Source organism: Dendrobium catenatum, unplaced genomic scaffold (assembly GCF_001605985.2).
Source record: "Dendrobium catenatum unplaced genomic scaffold, ASM160598v2 fragScaff_scaffold_621, whole genome shotgun sequence".
Taxonomy (NCBI): Eukaryota; Viridiplantae; Streptophyta; class Magnoliopsida; order Asparagales; family Orchidaceae; genus Dendrobium; species Dendrobium catenatum.
The window spans coordinates 18,469,729-18,488,855 of record NW_021319083.1 but is presented as its reverse complement, the minus strand read 5'-3'; the positions used below and the strand labels follow the sequence as shown (position 1 = coordinate 18,488,855).

The 19,127-nt window shown below is 35.9% G+C and overlaps 1 protein-coding gene across 1 annotated transcript; it reads left to right on the top strand.

Moving 5' to 3' along the window:
* The first annotated feature begins 5,574 nt into the window (after window positions 1-5,574).
* LOC110112323 (cellulose synthase-like protein H1) lies at window positions 5,575-18,150 on the top strand. Its single transcript, XM_028695005.1, has 9 exons — window positions 5,575-6,080; window positions 6,417-6,750; window positions 7,015-7,140; window positions 7,530-7,643; window positions 9,051-9,260; window positions 9,395-9,475; window positions 10,303-10,587; window positions 16,672-17,025; window positions 17,490-18,150. The coding sequence occupies exons 1-9, from the start codon at window positions 5,815-5,817 to the stop codon at window positions 18,027-18,029; spliced, it is 2,310 nt and encodes a 769-aa protein (XP_028550838.1). The 5' UTR covers window positions 5,575-5,814; the 3' UTR covers window positions 18,030-18,150.
* The last annotated feature ends 977 nt before the right edge of the window (window positions 18,151-19,127 follow it).

Genomic DNA, 19,127 nt, shown 5'->3' with positions numbered 1-19,127 from the left:
TAAACTAGAAATGGTCAAAGACTATCATTTGATTTAAATGAGAATTTAATTCTTAAGAGTATAGAATTGAGAAAAAAGATTCATGTAGATGAACCCACATAATGAGATAAAAGCTTTGTGCTGTTGTTGTTGTTATAGTCCATTTTATGTGAAAAGTTTATTATAAGTAAGGAAATATAATGTTCTTATATTTTTTAAATTTTTGTAGGAAAAAAAAGAGATCGTTTTTTATTACTTTCAACAAAATAAATAATAGAATCTAGCAAATTTCATTAATTTTTAAAATATATTTGCTATCAATAAGCAGGTAAATGGGCTCTAAGGGACATCTGGTATTTTGTAAGGGGTTATTTGAATGTTTGTTGATAAAAATTAAGCTTAAGAAAATTATGAAATTTTTTTAATTCCATCTGGGATTAGATAAGCTAAAAAATAAATATGAATTTTCATAACAACATGAACAAAAATGAAATCAACATTTTCTAAAATATATATATTATTTGAAAACCAATGAAAAAGGCCTGCAATATAAATTATGTTTTACACTGTAAAATGGCCATTTAATTTTGTTTAATTTTTTTTCAACTCAAATGAGGATTAAAAGCAAATTAACGGAACTAATTCAAGCCATGATTTTGGCTCTCATTCTAAGATGCATCAATTGGACAGATAATCAATTTCTCTTCTATTTTATTTGGGACAACTTTTTTATTATTTTATAAAATTATTATTATTATTTTTGGAACGTGTGTATCTAACACTACTGTTGTCAGGTCCCAAGTTCTGGATGAGAAAAGTGAAGGGTTGCGTTAGTGAGTTGATAGCCAGCGTAAAACTTATCGAATAATAATGAGATGAATCCTTTATGACGAAAATGAATTCATGTAGCTAACCTCACGTAGTGAGACAAAGGCTTGATGTTGTTGTTGGAACGGGGGTATCTACCCTTGCCACCCCCCTTAGGAATTTTTTTTCAACTCAAATGAGGATTAAAAGCAAATTAACGGAACTAATTCAAGCCATGATTTTGGCTCTCATTCTAAGATGCATCAATTGGACAGATAATCAATTTCTCTTCTATTTTATTTGGGACAACTTTTTTATTATTTTATAAAATTATTATTATTATTTTTTGGAACGTGGGTATCTAACAATGTTGTTGTCAGGTCTCAAGTCCTGGATGAGAAAAGTGGAGGGTTACGTTAGTGAGTTGATAGCCAGCATAAAACTTGTCGAATAATCATGAGATCGATGAATCCTTTATGACGAAAATGAATTCATGTAGCTAACCCCAAGTAGTGGGACAAATGCTTGATGTTGTTGTTGTTGTTGTTGAAACGGTGGTATTTACCCTTGCCACCTCGATCCATTAGGAGGCGCTTGGTGGCCTAACTAATCCCTCGGCCAGCCTACTAGCAACCGTCCCACAAATGCAGGACCTGAGGTTATTTTCTTCTCACTCAAGAGTTTGCACCGCATGAGAGGGGATTTGAACATATGTTGAGGGCTTCCCAATCATGCTCGCCCACCAATCCAACTAAAGGCGGTGGAGATATAAAATTACTATAAAAAATTTTTTTCCTAACTGCTGTAAAAAATAACTTTTTATACAAATTTTTTTAAAGCAATAAAATAATAGCGCTAAAATAAATTGTTATTGAGATCTGAAAAATAAAACGATAAAAAAATTGACACAAACCAAGCCTTAATTTACTGTATCATAATTGATTGAGAAAACTTTTTTCTTTATTTCCCATCCGACCTTTTGAAAAATAACTACATAAAAATGGGCAAAATTACAGCCTTGTAGTTGCAATACATCTAAAGCATGCTAATGCCAAGAAATTGCTATGTTGTCGCATTATATGCCAAATATAATATTTTATTACCGTCAAACCAAAAATAGGTTGCCCTAAGATTAGCGCAGTTATATGGATCCATCATCCACGTGAAGCTTCATAGGGAACCCATATGATAGCGACCGGAACTCAGATTCAAAAACAAAGCCAAAAGGGTCAGTCCAAACCAAACCCATGATATTAGCTCTGTAGCATGTGACTTTGCCATCAGAGCTTCAGAGCAGCTTCTTATCCTTATGCTTTTGGCTTTTGGGCTGCTGCTAAATTTCAATTGGGATCTTAAGCTTTATTTTATAATAATGAGCTATGAATATGCTATATAACTTAGTCCAAAATGGAATCATTTTTATTCTTAAAAAGAAGTAAAAAAGAAATGCATACAAGCGGTTTTCAAAGGAAATTTTAATATAAATTGAAAAGCTGATGTAATATATATCTATGTTTCAGGCTCCACTCAACCTCAAAGATCTCCATTCATCCAACAACAAGTAGGGGTGCCAAAAATTGACACAACCCGAAACAAAACCCAAATCCGACACAAAAAAATTAGGATTTGGGTCAACCTGCTTGTGAAATGGGTCGGGTCCGGGTTCAGATATACGACCTGTTTGAAAAACGGGTCAGGTTCGGATTGACCCGAAAACCCGCAGGTCGACCCGAATTGTCACTGATGTCGCGTCACAGTCGCGTCTCGCTTCACCAAGCACGTCAATCGACCGGGTCAATCACGCCAATCACGCCAATCAATCAACCTCACTTATATGCAATATTGAGAAAGTGATTACAAGATGAAGAAAGAAAGAAAGAAAAATGAAAGAAATCACTACAAAAATAAGCCTCACACTTGCATCGGAGGAAAGGGATTTTTGTGCATCCAAAAGATAATTTTATTAACCTTCCCATGTTTCCTTTCCATGCCTTATAACCTTATTAACAACCATCAAGTAGAAACATAATAAAACCTCAAAAATTGGTGTTAAGGCCTAAATCAAATACATAATACACTATAAACTAACTTGCTCTTAGAAGTGCGATAACATCTCAGTTATTACTTTAGGTAGTATTAACCATGCTAGACTATCAATGAATACTTAACTATTATTAATGCCACCACATTCTTAGCATCAGCTACCAGAAGAAGCGTGTCAAAACATGGTGTCCTAATCAGTCTGGAATATCAATGCATTAATCCCCAAAGGCTAAATTTTTCACCAATAACACAAAGTCGAAATTTAGTATTGAAAAATCTCTCATTATTTGACCACGGCCGTGCTATCAGGATTTTGGCCATCACAACGCCACGACGAATTAATTGGAAGAACTGAAATTATTAAGGCTAAGGCCTAAAACAAAATATGAAGGGATTTGTTGGATCTTGAATGAGGAAGAAGCTCTTCCTCTTGAGCCTGTTCGGAGTGGGAGAGAGCTGAAAAAAAAAAATTAATCTTTATTGTTTGGCCATAAACTCACAGATCTTAGGTCTTTGTTATTAATCTAGAGAGCCAGATCCTCATGCTATTAAAATATCCTGAGTTAATGCTCATTCAATAAAAAATAATTAAGCACCCTCAACTATTAGTTCTGAGGCAAATTTCTAAAATGAAGCAACATATGGTTGCTAAGAATAAAGTTTTCACATCACAATCAATCAAGGCTCTAACAACCGGAGATTGATTATCAGATAAAAAAGAAATATGAGATTTTCATAATGATGAGGACATCGTCAGAGGTTTCGACACGTGTACCAGTCAATACTTACATAGCTCAAGTAGACCCAAATGTCTCAACCAACTACACTCTCAAAAAACTCATTTATTGGTTGCCTACATTGGCACAACTTGGTTCTAAAAAAAAAGATTGTAATTCTATCATAATTAGATCACAAGCATATTTTTAAAGATATAAATTCTAATTCTTCCTTTCTTTCTTCCATATACTTAAATAAAAAGGGGCTTGTGAATTAAAAAAAAATGAAAAAGAGATAGAAACTCTTGATTTCATTACCTTTCCCTTCAAATAAAGAAGAGCAAGACAGACGAACTTTAAATTTTAAATAAATCTTACTCTTTTACATTGTGATTTTGGCTTGGTTTAGGACATTTTTTTAATGTTTTGTACACTAATTTTTTTGCACAAAATTTTTTTGAAAGTAGCAAAAAAAGTAAGGATCAAAAGCTATCTCAAATGAAGCCTTTATAAAAATTAAATATCCTCCATAAATTTACAAATAAACATCAGAACCTTCATTTTTCTGATTTATACCAGTATTAAAAAAGAACGTGAGATTTCAAAAAGAAATCCAATTATTCCATTTTTTTTTCTAACTTTTAATTTAAAATATGTTAGCCCTTATTCAAATGAAGAGCAGCAAAAAATACAACATCTCGAGCCCAATTTGTGCCACCATATTTTGATTAAAAAAATGTTCAAGATGAGTTTAAAAATATTTAAATTACTTTAAGATTAATGCAATATGAATTATTCATGTATTACATTTATTTAAAAACATATTAAAAAATCTAAAAAAAAATAATTAGAATCTACTAACATAACTTTTTCCCTTAAAAAATCCATTAATGTTTCATATTATAAATTTGATCTCCACCATAAATTTAAAAATCCTAAAAATTTGAGAAATTATGTCTAAAAGTTTATCCTGGATCAAGTTATCCCACTTTTATACTTATAGACTAATTAATGAAGCTTGTCCTAAGAAAAAAGATCCGAATTGGATCAAATTCCAACCTTAATATGAATCTTAATTCAAGCGAGACAAAAACATGTTTGAATCAAATTTGAATCTAGGTGAACGAAGCTTGTTGAAGTCGTTCATGATCACATCTCATCTTGATCTGTTGGTTGGGAACTTAAGTTTCCAACTAAGAGGTTTTGAGCTCGAGTCTTGAATATGTGTTGTGTGTGTGCGCGCTTTAATTGGCCTAAATGTCCCCAAAAATAGATTAATCACGATGTAGGATTTCACAGTAGGAGTTAGCTAGGAGCTCCCGGAAAGGAGCATATGGAATTGGCGAAGCTAAGGGGTAGCTTCTGATTTTAAAAAATAAAAACCTTACTCTTAAAAAAAAAAACAAGAGACACAAGCCTTTAATTTCAAAAATCTTGATTCTTCAAATAAGGAAAAAAAAAAAAGATGCAAATTTTAATTTTAAAAATAATTCTAATATTTCATATTCCATGCAATTTTGAATTTTCACTGGTAAACAATTGGGATAGTGTGACCAAATTTTTAGTTAAGATTTGCATTAAAGTATTTTGATCTATTTTTATTTTACTACAATATAAATTATTTATATATTACCCTCATTTCAATTCAAGGAGTTTTAAAGTTTTTTCCTGATGCACAATATAATAGAAGTTGGATTGAGATAGGCATTTTTTTGTGCGCATTGTTATAATTTCTTATTTTCTTTGTCCATTTCAACCCTTAAACAAAATGGTTCACAATATTCAAATATAATTTTATTGAAAAATTAGGATTTTTTTCCTTGTAATGTTCGAAATTGAAGAATTACACATTTCATTTCATTTTTTTTATTAAAATATAATTTAATCATCTACTCTAACTCTTTTAGCATGTACATATAATAATACAGTACCGGCACATTATGCTCTTGAAGTTTTTTTTTTTTTTTTTGAACTTTTGTGCTATTTAAAAACAATTTCACATATACATAGCACACATATATATACTTCGAACTCAAAATCTCAACTAAAGCTTCCAATTGGCTATGCTCTTGAAGTGCCGTGTCAAATTCAATAATTCTAGTTCTTTCGTGTTCTAAGGGAATTATATTTTAAAAATACATTTCTATTATATTTAGTTTAACTTCAGCCATGTATTCTATAAAATTAGGATAGAATGAATGAACGGATATAAGGTTCTTTCCTAGGACGAGAAAACAATCGCCCAGAAAGAAGATCGAACAGCTGAGCCATGGCCGACAAAGCCTCCGTTTCATTGCCACTGCAAGAGAGAATTCCTGCAAAAAACAAATTAAAAAGGCTCTCCGAACTCCTCATACTGTCTCTTCTCCTCTCTCTCCTCTCTTACCGACTCTCCTCCCTCTCATCAAACCGAAGCTTGGTCTGTCTCCTAGCCTTGTTCTGCGAAGCCTGGTTCACTTTCGTCTGGCTTCTCAACGTCAACGTCAAATGGAGTCCGGCGATCTACAAAACAAACCCCGATCATCTCCTCAACAAGTAAGCAAATATTCTCAGACCATTATTAACTCTACTGTGAGAAGTTTAAACTATATACTTAAACACAAAGTAAGCAATTAAAATTTGACAAGCGGAATGCACTTTGGTTACACGTTTTTGTACGGTTTATTTGTACTTTACGTGCGTTTTGACTACTCTTTTGTTGCGTTTTTTTACTGAGCTTTATCTGAGCATTGGCTGTGCTTTTGATGTATTTGACTTAATGTTCTGTGGGCACATTAAATATATAAAGTAAAAAATAAATACAATTGAATATCAAATAATTTCTCAGAAAATCATCAGCAAAAAAAAAAATTGTCTAATTTGGATATACAGATTTAATATTGATGAGCTTCCAGCCATAGACATATTCGTTACAACAGCTGACTCTGAGCTAGAGCCACCGATCATCACAGTGAACACAGTACTTTCGTTGCTGGCCGTTGATTACCCAGCAAACCGTCTAGCCTGTTATGTATCGGACGACGGCGGTTCGCCGAAGACTTACTTCTCACTCATACAGGCTTCAAAGTTCGCAAACCGTTGGATTCCTTTCTGCAGAAAATACAACGTCAAAGTTCGTGCTCCATTCATGTATTTCTCTCAGGAGCCTGACCAGTCATTAAATGGCCTATCTTTGGATTTCCTGAGAGATTGGAAGGAGATTAAGGTAAATCTTAATTAATTCTTTTTTTAAAGAATTAGTATATTCTGAATGAAAATAGATATTTACATATATACCATAAAATTCTTATCTGTTTTTCTTATTTAACCTCTGAACTTTTTTAATTTACGTACATAATACTTAAATCTCAACATATATAAAAAATATTACTAATATTAATTTATTTAAATTAATGCATATATTTTAATATGATCTACATACTAAATTAGTATATATAATTGTAAATAAACAATTTGTTAATTATTGTAGAACGAGTATGAAGAGCTTAGACAAACGATAGAAGACATGGGGAAAAGTCATTTGCCACCTCTCCAAGGAGATGATTTTGTTGAGTTCTCTAACATTGAGAGAGGAAACCATCAAAGCATTGTGAAGGTACTTAAATAAAATTTCTATTATATTTCTAATACAAAAATTTTTTGAATTAAAATTTTTTATATTAGAAAGCCGTTTTAAGAAGCAATATGAAAACTATATCAAATGAAGCCGCTTCATTTGGGACGACTTTCTTATTGCTTCTTAAAACAACTTTTTAGTATTAAAATTTTAATTTTTGAACTAAAAAACTGCTTTCAGATGCAGTAAAAAAATCATCCCAAATGAAACCTAGCTCATACAATTTTAAATAAGTGATTATTAAAGCCATAGACAAAGGGCGACTTGATAAACATTGAAAAGTCCGTGTTTGATATTTAATTAATGAAAATGGAAAGAGAAAGTTTATCATTAATTTATTATTATTATTATTAACTATTATTTTGTAGGTATTATGGGAGAACAAAGACGGCAAAGATGGTATCCCTCATTTGATATATGTATCTAGAGAAAAGAGGCCAAAACATCCACATCACTTCAAAGCTGGAGCCTTGAACGTTTTGGTAAGGACAAAATATTCACTAAAAAAACTGATTGTTAATGGGGCCATTCAATTATTTCTTCTAGCAGGCTCCGCCCGGCCCCTGCAAAGGCAAGATTGGATTAGGGATTCAAAAAATATTTAAATTCATAATTAATTACTGCTCATCATAACAAAATTAAAATTTCAATTTTAAAAGCTTAATTAAAATGAAAAATATCTGTTTCAAATATTTTCTACTTATGTTTCTTTTTTATTAATAATATGGCAAAGCCCAAAAATTCCACCAAAAAAAATTAAGAAACCGTTAGTTTTAAAAGCTTAATTAAGACTGAGCAGTAATCAATTTAAATACTAAATTAAAACCGAAAAAATGATGAATTAATTTAGAATAATTTTGATAATCAATATTACTTGATTTAAATAAATAACTAATAATAGAATTAAGAGTTAAATTTCACATTTAAATCTAATAAAGAAAGTTATTTCTAATACTTTCTAACCAAGTCATTTTTAAGTCTTAAAAATGACTTGGTTAGAAAGTTATTTCTAATACTTTCTAACCAAGAAATACTTTCTAACCAAGTCATTTTTAAGTCTTAAAAATGACTTGGTTAGAAAGTATTAGAAATAACTTTCTTTATTAGATTTAAATGTGAAATTTAACTCTTAATATGACACAATATAGAAAAAAGATTTATATAGTCAACCCCACTTAGTGAGATAAATGCTTGATGTTGTTCTTCCTGTAATCAAGATATAAGTTTTATTGATAATCATGAGCCAATGTTATTAGAGGAAAGGGGTGTCAATTTCGGGTCACGGGTTGGGTTCGGGTCGGACCCGGAACTGACCCGGGTTCAAACGGGTCGACCCTAACCCGACCCGGTTAGGCAAACGGGTCTAAAATTTGAACCCGAACCCGACCTGGAACGCGTGACCCGAATCGCCGCAGCGAGGGAGCCGGCAGCAGCGCATCGCGCTGAGCGGGCGGAGCGCTGGCAGCGCGGGCAGAGCGGGCAGCAGCGCGCGAGCGCGGAGCGCCGACGCGGTCGGGGTGCGAGCGTGGACGCGTCGGGCTCGAGCGTGACGCTGGCTGGCTCGGACTCGGACTGCGTGTTTCGGGTCAAACGGGTTGACCCGGCAACCCGTCGTGTCAACCTGAACCCGACTCGTTTTCAAACGGGTGACGATTTCTGGAACCCAACCGACCCGTTTTGAAATGCGGTCGGTCCAACCCGAATTTTTCGGGTCCGGGTCCGGGTCGATTTTCGTATCGTGTCAAATATTGACACCCACTTCAATCTAATACAATATATATGATTATAAGTGGTATAATTATTCACATTTTGAACAATTTAAGAAATCTTATTAGTTGAATAAAGCAAATATTGTATTGAACATCTAATTGTGTTGATGTTGCATGCAGACAAGAGTCTCAGCATTGATGACGATTGCTCCATTTTTTCTAAATGTGGATTGTGACATGTTCGCTAATAATCACCAAGTAATACTCCATGGAATCTGCCTTCTACTCGGCTTTGATGAAGAGAGGTCCTGTGGCTATGCTCAAACCCCTCAAATGTTTTATGGAGTCTTAAGAATGATCCCTTGGAATCAGTTGGAGGTCTTCCAAAAGGTTTTATATTTTTCTTCTGCTTAAAATTAATGAAAATATCAACTTAACTTTTTCTTATCCTCCAATATACCACATATTAGTAAGATTTTGCTTAATTTGATTTGTAAATCATTAATTAATCCATTTCATTTTAGTTTATGGCAGAAGGGATCGCTGGGATTCAGGTCCTTATAATGGAGGAAGTGGATCCTTTCACAGGAGAAAAGTTATTTATGGTTCTTCGCCCTTCGATCAAATACAACAATGCGTACTACATAAAACTGTAAGTGGTAGTATAATTATATATATATAGGGCATCTTCAACCAACGTCATTCGCCAGTTGTGGGCTCTTACAAATGGAACACACATTTTTTTGTGACTGGAATAGTGCTACCCCGATATTTTAGTCCACTATTTACATGCCTACTTTTTATTTATAAATTGATATAATAAAAATAGTGAAGAAAACTGCAATATACACATAATACTTTTTCGTTATGTTAGAAATTGAAGTTAGGTTGGAAATGAATTACTGTTTGATATGACTGTACAGTATTTGAAGTGAAAAATAGGCTTGTTTAGTGGAGATAACGATAGTGTTCAAAATATAGCATTGGAATGACAATATGTTCAATAACTATTTATTTATTTTAATTTTATGAATTCTTCTCCTAAGCTTGCATTTAATAATTTTTTTAAGGGAGATTTACATGCATATCACTTAATACTATTCTATTACATATTTAAACCTAAAACTTAAATATTACATACATACCACCCATAGTTATCATTATAAAATATGAGTGGTATAATGAAATATATGAGTGGTATATTTGATATTAAATAATATAGAGTGGTATGCATGTAATATTAAAGTTTTAGGTGTTAGATATGTAAATAGGATGTTATAAAGTGGTATGTATGTAATTTCCCTTTTTTTAAACAATATATGTACAGATGACACCCAATCAATTTTCTTATTTTAGACTTCATTTAGGACAGTTTTCTTATTGCTTCTTAAAACGTTTTTATATAAAAATTAAAATTTTTAATAAAAAACCCTCTTTAAGAAGAAATAAGAAATTCGTGCGAAATGAAGCCTTAATTATCTTTTTTTTTTTTCCTTATATTTTATTTTTTAAACATAATGTGCAGTTGGGCCTCTTCCAAAGAGTTAAGAAGTATATTGGAAACTCTAATGAGCTTATCGGCTCAACTAATGAGATAATTAAGAAAAGAAGCCAAGGGAGGATTTCGTTTCATCAACGAACTTTCAAGCAGGACAGAAATAGCCAAGCAAGTAGCGTCAATCCACCTTTTGAGCTAATACAAGGCTGGGGTAAAGAGGTAATTATATGGAAATAATTACTCGTGATTTTTTTCTTGTGACATCACATATAAAAATAATCATTTTTGTAAATTTTGGGTATAATAATCGTCCAGCTCTATATTTATACTGTTTTAGTATTTTTTGTCCTAAATTAAATTGATTAAATTTGTTACAGACGTTACAAACAAGGGAAATTTTACGTACATTATCACTTTATTTCATGCTATTTACATATTTAACACCCAAAATATTAATTTACATATCTACACTCATATACAACTTTAATATCAAATATATCACTCATATAATTCATTTCTACCATTCATACCATCCTATAAACTTTAATATTTCATTCCATGTACCTAGAGGTGTCAATTTCGGGTCACGGGTCGGGTTCGGGTCGAACCCGGAACTGACCTGGGTTCAATCGGGTCAACCCTAACCCGACCCAGATAGGGCAAACGGGTTGAAATCCTGGACCCGAACCCGACCCGCTTCGGGTTCGGGTCACACCCGACACGACCGCGCAATTCGCAATTCGTAGCATGAAGCGACTTCGCAATTCGCGAGCGTGACCCAGTGTGGCGGGCCGGCGGCAGCGGCGGGATGGCGGCAGCGGCGCGCGTTGCGACTTCGCACTTCGCAGCGTGACGCGATGCGGCGGGCAGCGGCAGTTCCGCGTGGGCAAGAAGGCAGCGGCAGCGGCGGGCAGACGCGAAGCGCGATGCGGTCGGCGAAGCGAACGCGCGTCAGGCTCGGTCCGCTTGGACTCCGCGCGGGCAGCTTCAGTCAGCCCGGGTCAGGGCTGGCAGCAGTCATTTCGGGTCATTTTCAGTTTCCGGGTCACCCAAATACGACCTGGTTTTTCAAATGGGTCGAAAACTCGAACCCGAACCAGACCCGGTACGGGTTCGGTTGACCCGAACCCGAAATTTTTGGGTCGGGTCCGAGTCGGGTTTTCGTGTTGTGTCAATATTGACAGCCCTACATGTACCCAAATTTGTTCTATGAATGGTATGCATGTATATTAAATATTTTAAGTATTATATATGTAAATAGTATGAAAAAAGTGGTATGTATGTAAATCCCCCAAATTAAAAACAAAATTAAAAATATGTGCGAATGTTTTGTGATTTAGAAATTATTAAGTGCGGAGGACTCCATGAATGAAGTCGGCCACTTCTTCAATGCACAAACTGTATATAGCGGGAAATTATTAGGTCTGACATTGACATAGATATTGGTCTGGATATTCAATTAAAATTGACACGTGGCCTGTGCTTTTGTTGTGCTTCTTGACTGCATTTTAACTTTGCTTTGATTGCGCTTTTAATGCACTTTAGCTGCACTTGCGTGCGCTTTACCTATGCTTTTGATACGTTTAGCTTAAAATTCCGTCAACACATATAAATTTTAAGTAAAAAATAAATTTATTGAGTATTCATATGTATACTCTATTTATTAATATTTATTGAGTTCGAAGGATCTAGCCTCCAGGCCTATAGCAACGTGTCCCTTTTTTTTTTGGGGGAAAATGAGGGCGGAAAGCCCGAATTTACTATGTAAAAAAGGATTACAAGTAAGGTATAATAAAAAGGCAAAACCTCAAACAAAAGAGGTCTTACCAAAACCTATACCCCCCATACAGAAACGAAATACAAAAAAAAAAAAAAAAAAACAACAGGTAAGAACCAGCCGCCAAACTGATGGTATTAAACCAAATTGGACTCAGACTGCTAATCAATTAAACCGTCCAAAAAACCATCCAAGCGACATGAAGAGTACTCTCCTGGTTGCCAAAAGGCCGTCCAAGGAGAGGATTAGCAGCTACATCATCGTCCATTCTTTTGCGCCTCCTAATCATCAATCCGGCAACGCCCCAGTGGTCCATCCGAGTAAAAGCTTGGATTACAAACAAAATTCCAGAACTGCTTGCAGGCATCCATACATGTCACAATCGAATTAACGTTCCAGGCAATGAGAATACAATCAAGAATACCAAAATGACATTTCCTCATAGCATCAGAATAAGCCATCAGCCAATATGTCGCAAACAGCAGGCAAAATTTCTCCGTCTCCAGCAAGGCATAGAAAAGATGCAGATTAAGGTTTCCAAGGGATTTCAGATTCTCTTTGTGCTTCCAGGTAGAGGATTTAGCCTCAACCGCATATTTGATAATATTGCAAAGAGTATTGACATCTCTAAACTTAAAGTTAAACCTTCGTTCATTTCTTTCCCTCCATAAAAAGTCAGCCACATGAGGAAGTAAGCAAAAGTAAATCCTTTTGATGTTTAATGGTAATAGCCTTATCCCCCAAATATTGAAGAACTTGGTACAGCCTAGGACGTAAAAGAACTCTCCCAGCTCAGGAATTAATTTACAGGATGACAGAATATGCATAGTCACACTCAAAAGAATGTGAGGATTGGTTTCATTGTGTGAAAAGCACAGCACACAGTTGGGGGGAACCAATATAGATCTCCTTCTTAGTTCATCCGCAGTTTTCAGCCCCCCGTTAAGAGCAGTCCAGGAAAAAATGGCATATTTAATGGCTGAATGTTTATGCCAAACATACTTATACCAATCAACAATTGCGTCATCTTTGTAAAAATACAGAAGGAAAGACGAAAAAGCAGGATTTTCCTATCTTTCCAGTAAATACATTCTTGCATCAGGATTAATCCCCAAAAGGTTCCAAGGCATTATTCAATCCCTCAATATTAGAAAACAGAGGATGCCAGCCATCCACATCCAGAAAATCAGAAACCTTTGCATAGTGACTGAAAATAACTTGCAGATTCAAATTCGGAAAAGCATGAACCAAGGCATTACCATGAAACCAAGGGTCCCATAGTAAAGAAATTACACATTGAGGCATAAATTCAAAGCAAATATCAGGTTTAATAATCAAAGCCACCTTGCCTATTTCATTCCAGAGAGGAGAAGGCCTGCTGATCGCCGGGGTCCAGGGTGTGGCATATTTAGCATTCAAGTAGTTGAAAAGAATGGATTTTGAATTGTAAAACCTGAAAATCAGTGAGCTCATGGTGGCAAATTGAAGACCGTTTAAATCAGGAATACCCAGCCCACCATATAATTTAGGTTTGCAGGTTCTCTTCCAGGCGATAAGATGAAGCTTTTTGGCCTCGGGATCCCCAAGACAAGAATTTGGCACATATTCTACTAAGTGTTTGATACAAGATTTTGGGGATGATGGACCCTCTTATCCAATAGGCAATTGTATTGCAAACCGTATATTTAAGGAATTGAAGCCTTCCCCCCATGGATAATAATCTGGCTTTCCACCCAGCCAGGTGATTTGCGATTAAATGCATAAGAGGAAGAAAGTCAGATTTAGAGCATTTCTTAACCGAAATAGGCAATCCAAGATAAGACATCTTGAAACAATAAGAGGGCATATGAAGAGCCTCACAAACAGCCCATGGAATTAGAAATATAGCTAGAAAATTATAATCTGACTCTTCTCATGGTTCACAAAAAGACCAGAGAACTTTAGCAAAGATGTCAAGAATCTTTCTAAGAGCTGCACAATTGTTAAGAGATGCTTCCCCAAAAATTAGGAGGTCGTCCGCATAAAGTAAGTGTGAAATGTTCACGCCATGTTTATGAACCCAATGAAGTTATCCTGATTAGCGTCATTATCAATCAAACAGGAAAATGCATCCATAGCAATGCAGAAGAGATAAGGGCTGAGAGGGCAGCCTTGCCTAATGCCAGAGGATGAGTTAAAATAGCCTTCCAACGCCCCATCTATGCATATAGAAAAATGGACATCTGTAATGCAAGCCTTGACCCAATGGATAAAAGAGGAAGGGAAGCCTTTTTGTTTCATTCTGGATAAAATAAAAGCCCTATAAACAGAATCAAAAGCCTTACGAATATCCAGCTTGGCACACATTAAATTGTTTTGGCAGACTTTTTGAACTCAGAGAGGATTTCAGTAGCTAGAAGGATATTATCAGTAGCAATGCGTTTCTTGATAAAGCCAGCTTGATGTTTCCAATGATAAAAAGGCATGATTTCCTTCATTCTAGAAGCTAGAATTTTGGAAATAATCTTGTAGAAAACATTGCAAAGAGCAATGGGTCTATAGTCAGAAATGTTGGAAGCATGAGTGGATTTGGGAATCAAAGCAATGGCAGTAGCTTTAGCCATCTTAGGAAGGTACCCCTTTGAGAAAAAAGACTTCACAGCTTTGCACACCAAAGGGCCCGTAATAAGCCAAGTGGATTTATAAAACTCAAAGTTAAATCCATCCGGGCCAGGAGAAGAGTTGGAGCTCCCAAGAAAAAATGCCTCCTTAATCTCATCATCAGAAACATTAACCGTCAGCAAATGAGATTAGCAACGTGGCCCTTTAACGTTGTCCTTTTCTATTGGAGTCGGGATTCCACACTTCATATTATCTGTATGTGATGATGCTTTGTAGTAGCAATAATGTCAACATTATGTATTTAAAATAATGCTATGGACGAAAAAAATGATTGCATCATAAGTTGTCATTTACTCAAATAATAAAAAAAATTCAACATGGTTTATACTTTTACTCTTCTTTGACATATAACTACAATTTTTTCCCGAATATTTAAAGCAATAAATAAAACAAAAAAATGCAGAAAATATTTCAAATTTTTTATATAAATAAATATCAAATATTTGATTCTTTTACTAAATGTTATTTTAATGAGAAAGTTGATATAATACGTCTTAATATATTACTTTTTATTATAAATGTTTCTAATTTTATTAAATATTATATCAATATATATATATATATATATCGTATATTGTTGGTACGTCGCCAAAAATCACCTTGATCGTGCAAGAATCTAAAGGCATATTCAAGTTGGAAACTTTCAAAATTAAATTTGGGATCATCTGAAATCAAATTTCAACAAACTTATAATCGAATTGAACGTCTCGAAGAGCCGAACTCAACGACATTAAAATCAGTCAAATCTGAACGTATAGATACATTTCACTCTCAAAAATCTATAAAAAAAACCCCTCTCAACATGAAGGGGCTGTGGAGCTTGGACTTTTGGCTAGAGATTGAAGAGAACTCTGAGGCTTCAAAAACTCCTGCACCATCGTTGGTGAACCTTCGTCGAATCACTGACGGACTTCCACCTAGCGGCCACTAACAACCGCCAGACTGCCGCCTGGCAGCCGACCTTCATAACATGTCAAATACGATCATTCTGACCTCCATTGCCTGTTGACTACGATCCCCCAACCACCTTCTTCCGTTAACTCCCTCCGACTACCTTCACTCGTCGACTACTGTCCCTCAGACCTTTGTCTCCCACCAACTACAATTCCTTTGACCTTTGTCACTTGCCGGCCACCGTCGGATTTTTACTCAATCATCGTCGGAATCCGTTCAGCAGCCGACCTTCTTCGTCTATCGACTATGATCTATCGGACCACTGTCACCCGCCAACAATGGTCCTTTCGATCACTGTCACCTGCCAAATACGACTCCTTTAACCACCATTACCTGCTAACCACGATCCCTAGCTCAGACCACTGTCGCCTACTGACAATGGTCTCTTTGATCACCATCGCATGTCGACTACGGTTCCTTTAATTACCATCATATGCTTACTACGATCCCTCCAACCTCTGTCACCAGTCAATTATGGTCCATCCGACCATCGTCGCCCACTGGCTACGATCCCTCCTACTAATGTCGTCCTACGACTACGGTCCCTTCGACCACTGTCACCCGACTACAGTCATTCTAGTCGAATGAACAGTCCCACACACTCTTGATAACAACTCTGATATCACTAGATTCTTCGAACTATCAACATTTAATGTGCATTATATGATGTATATTTAATACATCAAGCTAAGGCCTTCCACACATGGAAGGACCTCATTTACAATCAACAATAAATACTATTGAAATAAATTTAACTAAGCTAGACCCCATGTTTTTTTACCTTTTTAGGACCTCATATATATATATTATTTTTCATCTTTTTTTACAGGGCATGTATTGCAATTTCAAACTCATTGAGAACAATAATATCAGTGAAATTGTCTTTTTCACATATATGTATTATGTAACAGATAGGCTGTCTGTATGGTTCCATGACTGAAGACGTTTTAACTGGGCTTCGTATCCAATCTATGGGCTGGAAGTCGACCTTTTTTAATCCCAGCCCACCCGCATTTCTTGGATGTGCGCCAACAGGCGGACCCGCATCCCTTATGCAGTACAAGAGGTGGGCAACGGGCCTTCTTGAAGTTCTCTTCGACAAGGACCACAGCCCAGTTGTGGGGACTCTCACCAAGCAACTACACTTCCGCCAGTGTCTTTGTTATATAAAGATCAGTATTTGGGCTCTCCAATCCGTCCCAGAATTGCTTTACTCTCTTCTACCTTCTTGCTGTCTAATCACTGGAACCTCATTTCTGCCCAAGGTATGCAATTCATTATTATAAATAAGCAAATTTTCTTTGCATAATTTGCTTTGCATAGATACTTATTTGATTTGTAAAACATATATTTCCCCAATACATTATACATATAATATTTAGATTTACAATAGAAATTTATGATATTATTTACTATAAAATTTAGGACAAAATAACCAAATATAGAGACAAAATTGACACTTTTGAGGTATTAAGTGTAGCGAGTCATATGGTTTTAGGTCATCATATGGATTAATTATTTTGTGTGGACGTCAAACAACATTCGGAGAATAATCAGAATGCGCCATGTCACCTCGTCGCTCGGTACTATGGACCCGTACTACTGATATGACACTTTCTGATTTATCTCCGGATAATATTTTGTGTCTGATCTCCGCACATAATAAAAATATTGAATGTCTGGCATCAAATATAAGAGCCCAAAGGTCAGATCTTTTTGCCATTTGCAGGTATCGGAGGGACAGTTTCTGCTGGCAGCAATGTTGTTCGCCGGATACAATCTATACAGCCTTGAAGAATACAAGCAGTGCGGCAAGTCTTGGCGTGAATGGTGGAACAACCAACGCATGCAACGCATAACCGCCATAACCGCCTTCCTCTTCGGCTTCCTCTCCGTCGTCTTCAAACTCCTCGGCCTCTCCGAGACCATCTTCGAGGTCACCAGAAAGGACCAGGTACACATGCCCGCCCATGCCGAGCCGGGCCGGTTCACCTTCGACGGGTCACCCATGTTTATCACCGGGACGATGCTAGTGCTCGTGCAGATTACTGCGATAGGGGTGGCGTTGGTAAGCTGGGCGGGTGGAGCGGTCGGGCCGGAGACGAATGGTCCGGGGGTGGCGGAGATGGTGTGTAGTGGGTGGGTTTTGATCACCTTCTGGCCGTTTGTGAGGGGACTATTTGGAAAGGGAAGTTACGGTATTCCATGGTCAGTGGTGATCAAAGCAGGAGTATTGGCGGTTTTGTTCCTGCAGCTTTGTAAGTCTTGAACCCAATTGGGCGGATCTACTTCTTCTGCATTTTAATTTGGATCCTGATAAAATTTGAAGTTCTGTTGCTTTCAAGTTGCAACTTAAATTTTATAAATAACCTGTTATTGATTGTATTTAATTTACGAGATTTTTTTTGTTTAAATAGCTAATATCACGTAAGCATTCGCTCATTTGTTTTTTATTTTATCCAGTGAACGTACGCTCCTCTACGTTCGGATTAAGGCAAAAAAAGCGCAATACCGAGTACCGAGTTGTACCGAGTTTTTTAAAAAAAATTCGGTATTGCGCTGTTTTGGTCTAATACCGAACTTAGAGAAGCGTGTGTTCACTGGATGTAATAAAAGTTCGCGGCTAAGAGTGTCGATAAATGATCCAATTTGTCAATCTGATTTGTACCCAATCAAAAAAATTTTGACTCTAATTGACCCGTTTAATGAACAAGTTAAGTTTGGTTGACCCGCAAATCTATTATTCGCACTAAAATGATATGTTTATTATCTTTTTTTTTAATTTTCTTACTGATAGGTCCATAACCAATCAAACTGTGGATTTTTCAAAGCAAAAAGTGTGTTCGTTTGTATGAATATTGTTGGGTTTTCTTGGAGGATTGTTGGAGAGAATTGGGAGAGGGAGGGAGAGGGATTGATTTTTTAGAAAAATCAAATTAAAACTTTTTTTTAAGTCTCCCCAAAATTTTATAGAAAATCCAAACCACCATTTATAATACTACCAAACAAGATAGAATAAAGAAATAGAATAATAAAAAATGGTCCAAAATATAACAATCTCCACCATTACTCTAATTTTATAAAGGTTAGGGAAAAAAAACAAGCTTCCCACAAAGAACAACTTTATCGGTCTTCCCCGCCTATCGGTTAAATCACTACAGGAAAAATGGCTATTACCGGCGGTTCTAACCGGCGGTTAATGGACCGCCGGTAACACCGGCGGTTAAACCGCCGTCTGTTAACGGCGGTCTGCCGGTGTTTTTAATACGTTAAACCGTCGGTATTTACGGCGGTCAAACAACCGTTGGCAAACCGCCGGATTCTAATATTCACCGGCTGTTTAGCGGCGGTAAGGAACCGCAGGTAA